The sequence below is a fragment of the Notothenia coriiceps genome, unplaced genomic scaffold (assembly GCF_000735185.1).
Source record: "Notothenia coriiceps isolate Sejong01 unplaced genomic scaffold, NC01 NC01_scaffold00034626, whole genome shotgun sequence".
Lineage (NCBI taxonomy): Eukaryota > Metazoa > Chordata > Actinopteri > Perciformes > Nototheniidae > Notothenia > Notothenia coriiceps.
Genome location: NW_011367327.1, coordinates 1,052 through 12,192, shown reverse-complemented (window position 1 = coordinate 12,192; position 11,141 = coordinate 1,052). Strand labels below are relative to the sequence as shown.

Here is an 11,141-nt window from a genome sequence, read left to right as displayed (position 1 = left end):
GTGAGGGTCTAAGGACAGAGGGTGTCGTATTGTCATACTGATATTCTGTACAAACTGTGAAGTCCACTGAGACCAATGTAACATTTGTGATATTGGGCTATATAAATAAACATTGATTGATTGATTGATTGATTGATTGATTGATTGATTGATTGATGCCTCTAGCCCTATAGAGATATGACTACTCCTGGGGTTTCATCCTATCTCATCCTGCCTTGGCAATGACCCTCTGCACTGACTTACCTTCAGTGACATGGGACACATCACTAAGCACTTACCTCTACTGCATTGTGTCCACTTCGGTCATCCATCTCCTGGTTTCCTGGACAGAGGGGAAAGATGGAGGGAAAAGAGACGAAAGTGGCAGCGAAATGTCTGTGTTAAACTGTCATTTATGTTGACTGAGTCCTAAGATGTTTTCAAGAGCACGAAAACAGGACCCTTTATTATCACTCCACCTCAAATGTAAGGTATAAAACAGGGGTTCTAAACATACACCCTCCAATCCAGCCAGCTGACTTTGAAAAGTGTAAAAATTACAAAGAAATTAACTTAATTTTTAACATAGTATTTTGTTAATAAATGTACAATGCAGGATAACTTAACCTTGGTGGTCAGGATTACTACATACTGTAGATGTGTAAATAAATGTAAAGAAAAATCTAGATCTTGACAAGTTGTTATGATCATAAAGTACATTTATATATTGTTCAGGTCCAGACATGGTTATGCCTTGGCCTTTGTACTGTGTGTAAAAGATCAACTGAGGCATTCAATTGTTGAAATTACACTTTTTCTTTACAAAGAAATGTCAGGCTGCTCATAATCAAGTGTAAAAATATAGTTAATTAAATGTGAACATTTTCCGAATTAACTTTTTTGAACTAAACCAAAGGGAACCAATTGGAGTATTTATTGGTTATTATGCTAGGATTCTCCTGGTCTGGCCCACTTGAGATCAAATGTGACTGTATGTGGCCCCTGAACTGAAATGAGTTTGACAGCCCTGGTATAAAATATATTTTTCCAATGAATGAATTCATGAAAACAGCGGCGGTTAAACTTTGTTGCAACATTGGGAAAATGAATGCAATTAAGGGCGAGGTCTCTGCAGTGTGTTATGGAATTAAAAAGGTGCACACACACTCACTCACACACCTGATGGGGAGCCCTGTTTGCCACGCAGTTCTAGCTGGGTGCCGTTGTTCTTCACTGAGTGTGCCTTGGCCCCCTGCTGCTTCTCCAGCTCCCCTGCAGAGAACACAACACAAACATGATGATCACATAATCACTATGGCAGAAAGAGAGCTACACAGACAGACAGGTAGAAGGTGTAGGCGTCAGAATATTAACCGACACAGCTCTACTTTATTTCAAATGCCGAACACACGCTCTCATTGCCTTCCCCTCCCACTCTCGCCTCTAATCTCCAAACGCAATCTTTCTAATTACACTTCACACTTGATGGTAATTGCATGTCATTTCCAATCATGATGACTAAATGTTGTTTTGTCTCAGACACCTCCATGAATTCAAATGTTTTACTGCAAAACTGCCAGGAGCCACATTTAGAGTGCCACACACAATGTCCTTCATTTAGTTTTGGTGCAAGTGTGGCAAAAATGTGACAAACTAAACAGGAAGTGACCTGTTTTGTTGTTTATTAAAGCTTCATGTAACAGAGAGTTCAATTAAGCTTTAATGTATGTTGTCACAAATTATAGGGGAAATTGATAAAAGTTTGTTAAATGGTGCAGGACTTTTATTGATATTTGTAATGTACATATAATTATCACATTTCATAAGTTTGTCCCCCTAATTTGACATAGAATGGCCTTTTTTTGCTGTTGTTTAGAGTAGATGTAGGACTGACTTAAAATAATCATAAACAGATGTTGATAATTATGAAGATCCAGATAGAGGGAAAATGCACCTTGTATTAATAATAATAAGAAACCGTTTCCTTTCTGTCTCACAGAGGGAAGCCCAAACATCCGCAGGCATGTTTGCTAATGTGCCGACAATTCAAAACCCTTAGAAGACGACAGAACTGCCAGAAATCCTTCTTGTTTAAAACGTGTTTTATATTATTTGTTGAGGAAAATGTTGTGCTGCTTTGGTTTTTGTATATCTTTTAACAAATAGTTCTCAACTTGACTTCTTATTTGTGTGCGTTAGTTTGTTTTTGTGCACAGTAGCTGTCTCTCCTCGCTCCACTCTACTGGAAGAAATAACTTCTGTCTGTCACCCCCTCCCCCGTATGTTGCTGGCCCTTCCCCTCTCTGAAGGGGAATGCAGTTGCGTCATGTCCCAGCACGGATGCTCTCTTTGATGCCCACTGGCAGGAGCCGGGGTCTGAATACTCTGCTTTTTCATGTGGGTCTAAGTACGTGCATGTTGTATTGTCTGGAGAATTTCATATGTGCAAACAACTGAGATGCCTGGCAGCTTCCAGGAACACTGGCCTCCGTTCACCTCCAGTGTACTGCCTCCTGCAGTCTGTTAGAGCTGCAGTGCACCAAAGGAAACTAAATGCAAAAGTCAGCCTGCAACTGCACGCTAACAAATAATACAAAACAAAGGAATGGCTTCTGACCCATGTGTACTACAGACTACATTTAACATTTCCCACACAGAGTGTAATCATTCATTGTAGTCAGCCATTTTCCAAGATGTGAGATTATTATTTGGTCAAAAGATGATGCTGGGTGCATTGTTCATTGCCAAAGAGGAACCAAATACTTGGTAGACACAAGCTTGCACAAGTATAATGAACATGAATGCAGCAACAAGACTCAGATAGAGAATTAGGATCAATCCAAGAATGATATGAACCTTCTTTATGTCACATGTACCAATCACATTCTCTCTGTGTTTGGCAGCCTCCAGTCTTAATGGTATCATAAAGTGGAAAACCATTTAAAGACACTTACACTCGATGCGTATCTGCTCCATCTCCGACACCTCCGCGATTGATTCCTTCAGATCTTCTATGAACTTGAGCAGCTCCTCTGCACTTTGGGCACAGAAGTTAAGGACCTGCTTCTTGTCCGAGCCAAAAGGTGAGAGGATGGTGATACCATGAGGGTAGTCTGGCAGCGCAGAGGATGTGGGATCGTTGAGAAAAGAATAAGAAGAGACATTTCAAGAATTGTCTACAAGATATTAGCTAGTTTTTCTTTTTAAAACATTTACATCAAGGGAAATGTTTTAAAAAGTAATTGTATTCTTCTTTTGGAGATAGTGCAAAGGCAATATTAATGTGACACATTTCTATAGGACCGACCAGTTCTATAATAATGCATTGCTATCATCATGAATATAAAATAAAGGGATAGTATCCCTTTTGAAATATGGTCATAACTCCTTTATCCCTTGCTCACTTCACGATACTTTTCCTGTTTTGTAACGGTCCAAAGCATTGGGTCTTATAGGTTTTATGTTTTTCATGGGCAGCTGTCTGCAGGCAAGACTTTGTGACTTACATTCATTCTCAAACAGATGAAACTGCATGCCAAGCAGGCCCATTGCTTTGCAGAAGGTGTAGGCTGCAGAACTCTTCTTCTTTGGACAGAGCTTCAAGATCTGCACACAATCAGAAAGCAATAGTAACGGTGAGAGACAGGAGAGCAGCTCAAAAAACAAATGTCTTTTTGATAATCATTGAGATTTCCATATAAGAAAAATAGCTCTGATAGAAACACTCTGTTTGATCATTTAAAATATATTCAAAGAGCAGAAAGTCAATATTAATGTTCACTAGTTTCCGATTGTGCTCTGTGAAAAACAACACCTTGTCAACCTCATTTCAGGATGTATTAGAGATATTATTGTGCTTATTGAAGGACCTTCCGGGTAGAGAAAGATGAGGGGAAGCTGTTTTTCAGCGCAATTGTGAGGGGCATAATCTGCCAAGCGAGCTGTTTTAAACTAATACATCACATCGGCACTTCAAACACTTCTAGACATGTCTAAGCTCCTAGAACAGGGGCCAAGTTCAAAGAAAAAGCTCCCCATCACTTTCATTTCGCGGTAAAATCTTTCAAAGACAATTCCTGTCCTGCTTTCAAAGCTGTCTGGAGAAAAAACTGAAAGTATCGCACCACTAACTTTTAGTGCTAAATGAACAGAATTCCCCTGTGAGGCTGGAAGACTCTTCTGCTTTTTCACCTTCTACTTCAGAATCGGCCTTCTAACCTCTTTTTCCAGCAGCAACCAATTACTTGTTATGCTTTAGCAGGAAAGAGAGAAGTAGAGCAGCCATGTTTTTTTACCCAGGCTGTGTTTTTTGGAGTGAGTTCAATGTTAATTATACCCATCATTAAACCTTTGATAATGTTCCAATCGACATGATCAAGTGAACAACTTATCTAAATTGTGAAGCATAACTTTATAACTGGCCCTTAAAGCTGCTCTGTTGGGGACAGATCTTCCCGTATTAATGCGCACCAAAACTGTACTGTACATGCTACCAAGTACTATTAAAAAGGGAGGGCCGGGACCACAAAGGCAGATTTTAGGGAAGTTCCTTCAAGGGTTAATGGGAAAAGATCAAATGTATTTATAGCCCATAACATTTTGTCCCTACCTTGGACCAATGGCCCCAAAGACTGTGGGCAAAGATTATGGCTGTAAACCATATGGAAAAAATAACAGCGAAACTACTCAGGATTGAAATTTACTTAGAAAAGTAATCGCCTGTTATTTAGTAAATAATACAAGTCTTTACTTCCTTTCTCCTTTCCTTTCCTTTTCTACTTGTTGTTTTAATATATTTTACTTGTCTTTATTGTCATTATTCGTTATATTATAATGTATTATGTAGTTAGTAAATACTTTTTACTTTTGTATGCACTCTGAGAAATTAGAATAATTTAAAAAAGAAGGGACAGTAAAGTGAACATATTGTAAACATGTAATTGGATATTATATTACTTTTTGCTTTTTCTATCTGTTCCATGTTGTGTGCGACTCACTGTCAAGGAACTTGTTTTAATAAAAAATAAAAAAGTAAGGTCCAGAGAGACCCGAGTTATGAAACATAAAGGAAGAGAGGGAGCTCTCAGTGAAAGGAGGTGATGGCGCATTGCAGCTGTCACAACAAAATAAGAGGCTTTAAGATCCACTGAGCAGCAGAAACAACCACTTTAGAGGCAGCTAAAGAACAACTGGGAGCAACATAAACAGTATGACAAATATGGATTTTTACTATGAATCTTTCCTTGTTAACTTACCACAATGAGATCATTGAAGAGGAAGACTTCCCTCTGGTGCGCCGCCTGTTTCTGGGCCTTGTTGACATCAGTCACCTCAAACAGTCGACTGCAGCACACCAGTCTTCTGTGAGGGACAGAGAGAACCTGCAGAGAGAGGGACAGGGGTTTAAAGCTTCACTCACTCTGAGAGGCTTTACAGTCATTGAAGAAAATATGAAGACAGAGGCTGAAAGAGACACATTCCCCTCAGAGGAACTGGGTAGAGAGTGTTGAAGTGAAACAGGAAGACTTTAAATACAAACAACTTTTGGCCGAAGTAAAAACTCATCAAGCACACTTAACTGATAAATATTAATGACATTGAAAACTGACCTAGGAGTCTTACAAACATGAATTGCAGAAACACAAGTGCTGTTTCAAGGTTATGCAAGATTGTGAAGAAAATGTGAATATATGCAGGTTGACTATTTCTGATCATTTTCTACATTTTTTGCATCTCACCCTTTTTATATAAACTAGCTAAGATGTGAGCAATCAAACGTATAATTAGAACATTAAATGTATAACTACAGTCTTTGTGATAGCTTCTTCCAGTAACCCTAGAAGTCCTCTAAAGCAAGGTCAAGCTACATTTTTTTGTTTTTGTTGAGTTATTGGCTCTAGATTTAAGGCTGAATCAGATTATAGAAGGTGGAGGTCTGTTGAAACAGCAGATTACACTACAAAAATGGTGGAGACTGATCTAATCATGTCCTCGCCTCTTACACGCTCCGACTCTGTGCTTGTCTCTGTGTTGGATCACTGCAGGAATCCAAACAGCGGATGCGTGACTGTCAGTCGGTGTGGAGTAGATCCCCTCTTCATGAAAAGAAAATAACTATCCTCAGCCTCTGTTCAGCTCTCTCTCTGTGCATTTTAAATCTTTATTCTCTCTGATCCCTGTGGACTATTTACAGTGCAGTGAGTACACACACAGCCTCTCTTATCTCTCATATCTGCAGGGTCTACACACTCACAGCCAGCCTGGTTTCTCATTACCCTAATGTCACAAACATGTAGAGACATCATTAGCTGGAAATGCCTCTTGCATGTAGAGTGAACACGGTCTTGTTCTAATGGGATTATTTAGAAACGGTGAGCCAGGACAGAGTTTACTCATACGATTAACAATTAATGAATGACTGCATATAAATTGGTTCTACAATTGTTAATCGTTGCAAATCATTTCCCAACGATTAACAATTTAAGAAGAGTATTTACACCAAGCAAAAAAATCCTCATACAACTGATATGATAGCATTTCTAAGGAAGACGTGTTTTTATAACAGACAGCTCTGATGGACAGGAATAGTCACACCAATCCATCAATGTGTGGCTATGACACTCCCTCTGTAATCCTATGGCTATTCATCCATCACCGACATCATCTTAAAGGCTCATTTTATAAAGGCTATTGTAAACTGGTACCTAAGTATCATAAATGAAGAGAGGTTCCAGACAATGGAATAAACTCAGTGTATTTTCAAAATGTTAATCATTTTCCATATTGGCTTTTGTATAGTGGATGTGACGTGGTCAATTCCAAGAGTGTATGGGAAACAAATCACCAACTTGTACCCTGGACCTATATGCCATGAATAACTGATTGAAATGGATTTGATAAGATTCAAAAAAATAATTCCCTGAACTGTTTAATCATTTAAAAAAAAGCCTTTCAGTTGTATCAGTTGGCACACAGAGCACATTCCCACATGAATCACATGCAAGCAGTCAATTATAAAGCTAAACATCCGTCTCAGACTTACTACGGCCGAAACACAAACATCTCTACAAACATATTCACAGGATGAGTTAAAACAATAGTCATAAGCAGAGGTGGAAGAAGTACACAGATATTTTACTGAGGTAAAAGTAGCAACACTACAGTGTAAGAATACTCAGTTAAAAGTAAAAGTCCTGCAAACTAAATCTTACTTAGAAGTACAAAAGTATTGGCATTAAAATATACTCAAAGGATATTTAATTACTGTATGTACTACTACTGGCTATATTCACATATAACTATATCATAGTTTATGTATGAGTTTTTATTAATATTTTTTATAATCTTATAATCCACATTTTTCGTGGAGAAAAAGTACAATACTGGCTACCAAAATCTAGTGGAGTTAGAAGTACTTGGGTACATGTACTTCATTACATTACACAACTTGCCACAAGTCAATAAGCTATTACAAACCAAATGAACTCCACCTGAGCACCAGATTGCAGAAAGACAAAGTTAGTGACTAGCTGAGGAACATAGCAGAGCATTTTGCAGCTTTGATAATGAATATTTTCAAAGTGAGTTCATATCGGACTTGCATTCAGGTGGCAACCAACAAAACTCTGAATGATCATGTTGCTTTTTCCTGCTGGATGATGAATCGTCGACTGTTTGCCCAGACATCGAGAATGTGTCCTTACCGTTTTCATTCCCACGATGGACTGCTCCACCTTGGAGACGTAGGTGACGTGGTCTTCGTTGGAGCGTAACTCCCTCTGTTGTATTCTCTCATAGATTCCCACCACCATGTCTCTGGGGATATCTGCTCCGTCATCAACACCTATGATGGGAAGAGGCCGGTTACACACAACTATACACAGATCTCAGGGTGGTGGCATCAGAAGGAATATGGAGAGTGTTGTACCTGTAAATATAAAGTGTTGCATTACATACTCATGTGCAATATATCCAATTTACGCTTTATTTTCCTGTACACAGAACCAGCTACTCTTATCATTTTATATGGTCACTTAAATTGCTACTTTTTTTTACCATGGTGTACTTAGCTGTTATTTGTTTTTACTTATTGTGATTTTGTATTAATAACTTCTAATATGTACGTGTATTCCTTTACTTTATTTGCACTATACTTCTGCTGTTGTGACACCGTAAATGTCCCCGTTGTGGGACAAATAAAGGAAGTCTGATTCTGATTCGATCAATGGTAGAGGAGCCATATAGTGTTTACTCTTGCTTACATACAGCAGGGTTTGTGTCCCTGATACAAAAAGAGACAACTTGTTTATACATGACAGTAGATATATTTTACTGACAGACTTTTCACGCAAGATTTATTTTGCCTCGTTATTTAACTCGCAGAAAATGTAATACATTCCTCAGTGCAAGTGAGAGCTCTCTGTTATCTTGTCTGTCAGTCTTTGGCTTTCTGTCTTTCACTGTCTTCATTAAATAATGACAGAAGGCGATGTGTGAGGAGGTTAATTGGCAAGGGAAAGGGTAACACCCATAGAAGATGTTCTGTCTGGAACACCGCGCTGGCATTTGGACGCAAGTAGAGCTGCATGCCATCAGGCTGAAAGGTTGCCCCCCATTATACGCTCTCAGCTGTACCGTGCTGCGATTTCAATGGGGCAGTATGGGTTGGAGAAAATGAAGGAGCCACAAGTGATGGCGGTGACAGTGAGGCACCCTGGGACACCGCTGAGACATCGCTACACATTATGGAGTCAGGGGGAGTGGAGGACATGTCCTGGGGGAGATGTGTGTAAAGTGTCAGATAAATAAGTTACAATTTCTTTGCAGAGTGTCTCCCCTTTTAAAATGCTTTCATCACACTCCTTATCACTTCGCTGCCTTTTTTCAGTTGGTTGGGCATTCATGGTAGTGACTTTGATTTAGATCTCTAGATGTATATACACCCCCTAACAAAATGTTCTCGTATGCTTGGTGATTCCTTAAAGGGACAGACAACACCAACATTAAAAATTGATTGTTTATGTGTGAGTGTTATAGAACTAGAGTAGATGACACTTGGGTGTTCAAAGCCCAGAAAATACATCAACAGGTCAAACATGTATATGTAATTGTTCATTTATTTGGATTTTGACACAGTTTTGAAAACAAATGAACTGTACTTTGAGTTTAGTGCAAATACACAAAATACTGTGTTACTAAACAGGTTAGCATTGTGCCAAAATTTGCATTAAGCTAAAAGCAGTATACAGAGCCGCTAGCAGGACAAAAGGAAAGCCTGTTTTGTTTGCCTCTTCTCTTTCCCTGTCTACTTGTGTTTCTATCCGAACTCTCTGTGTAAATCCAAGCCCATCCTCTCAGTTAATGAGACATTAGAAATGCCATTGTTCTATGATTGATTCATGGTGGAAGCTGGTTTACATTATATTTCCCCATTTGGAAAAAGCTTCGTCACTGGCATTCTGTTTTAATTGAGAAAATGAATTTTCTGTGGTTCTTCATTACTATTGGTTTCCAGCGCATAATTGCATTTCACCTCAGTCAATTAGCTAATTGAGTTATTCTTCTGTCAGTGTGTATGAGAGGCGTGAGTGAACGAGGAGAGAGAAACGTACAGAATATAAACAAGGGAAGACAGATGAATAAACAGAAGAAATTATATTCTGACGGAGAACCAAACACGATAAGAGAATGGAGGAAGAGACAGAGAAAACATAATAAACAGAGCAGAAGACAAATATAGAAGCCGGGAGAGAGTGGCATATTTTTATTTGCAGAAGATGCTGAAATCGATTTTCCAACTTAATTTAATTGTGGGGAACAGCCTGGATGAATCTATTAAAGTTGTTCTGTATCGACCTCAGTGATCCCTGAGTGATTGTGCAGAGGGAGAGCAGAACTACAGAATGAGCATCTGTCTGCATGCGGGAGACAGGAATTACAGGTGCCTTCTGTCGTAGCGCTATGAGTTGTGAGCGCAATAAAATGTAACCTTATTTTTATTACCTGAACTTATGCAGGGCATTTTGATTGAATAAAGATCCAAACACTGTTGGACACTGATTCAATTTAAATGATTCATCTGTCTGTATGGAGATTGAGTAGATATGATTTCTTACAATGTTGTTCCCGTAACTCTGCAGTCAGGCGATTCCATTGGCGGGCCATTTTTGGCATCTTGTGCCAGAGTAAATTGAAATTGAAATCCATATATTATAAATATGGGAACTTTCTTGGATCTTCCAATCTTCCTGCTTACTTCTTGTGACTCATTCCAGATTTTGGTGGTATGATATTGGCATTTTTATATCAACAACCCACTAGCTAGAAAAAAAAAAACCCTATTTGTCCATCATTTATAAACCACCGTACCTTTAGTTTAGTCAGCATGAGCACTATTGCACAAAACTAGGCCACTAGAACCAGAATCAGCATGTTAGCTTTGCCACAGTTAGCATCTTAGCATGGCTGTAGACTTCCTTATGATTACTGTCTGTCCTGTTACTGATCCTGGTTAATTACATGATGTTCCTCCTACATATAGAGGAGTTTCAATGTCAGGGTTGGCTAATGAATACCAATATTAAAACTGGCAAGTCAGTGAGAAATATGTTTTTTATTCTGCCACAGATTATAGGCCTGATCCTTGTTTAGCTCCAAAGCATCCAGTTTATAATTCTCAAATGACACTGAATTACCTAAAAACTAACCTACATCACTTGAGCTGATTTTGTCCACTAATGAATGACTCCTAATTCCCTTGAATGTGCCTCTACACAAAACCGCTGAGTCACTCACCTCGTAGGTTGCGTATGAAGTCCTCCAGCATCATCTTGCGGTCGGGCTTGATGTTTGGACTGTACATGTCCGTGTTGAGCAGGATGATGGCGAAGGCCAGGATGAAGATGGTGTCCGGGTTGTGAAACTGCTGCACCACGTCGGGGTTACACATGCAGTAGCGCTGACTGTTGGTGGAAAGAAAGAGGAGCATTTAATAACAGAAGACACAAACATGGAGGAATGACAGAGAGAAACAGGAAGATAGGGTGTTGAAAATAATCAGTGAGGCCAGTTAGAAAAACTAAATAGGATTTAAAAAGACAGGAGAAGAGACAGATAATACGTTATTCCAGACACTGAAGGCATCCTTCAACACACTACAAATA

General features: G+C 39.0%; 1 protein-coding gene across 1 annotated transcript in view; it reads right to left on the bottom strand.

Annotated features, from left to right (window-relative positions):
* Window positions 1–10,940, bottom strand: part of LOC104962396 (IQ motif and SEC7 domain-containing protein 3-like) — a gene marked incomplete at its 5' end in the record, with an annotated part of 19,117 nt that extends 8,177 nt beyond the window's left edge. Inside the window, 7 exons of the mRNA XM_010790834.1 lie at window positions 279–322; window positions 1,159–1,251; window positions 2,934–3,092; window positions 3,486–3,585; window positions 5,235–5,360; window positions 7,683–7,822; window positions 10,774–10,940. Of these exons, the coding sequence (XP_010789136.1) occupies window positions 279–322; window positions 1,159–1,251; window positions 2,934–3,092; window positions 3,486–3,585; window positions 5,235–5,360; window positions 7,683–7,822; window positions 10,774–10,940 (829 nt within the window). The remainder of the gene's footprint in view (window positions 1–278; window positions 323–1,158; window positions 1,252–2,933; window positions 3,093–3,485; window positions 3,586–5,234; window positions 5,361–7,682; window positions 7,823–10,773) is intronic.
* Between the last annotated feature and the right edge of the window lie 201 nt (window positions 10,941–11,141).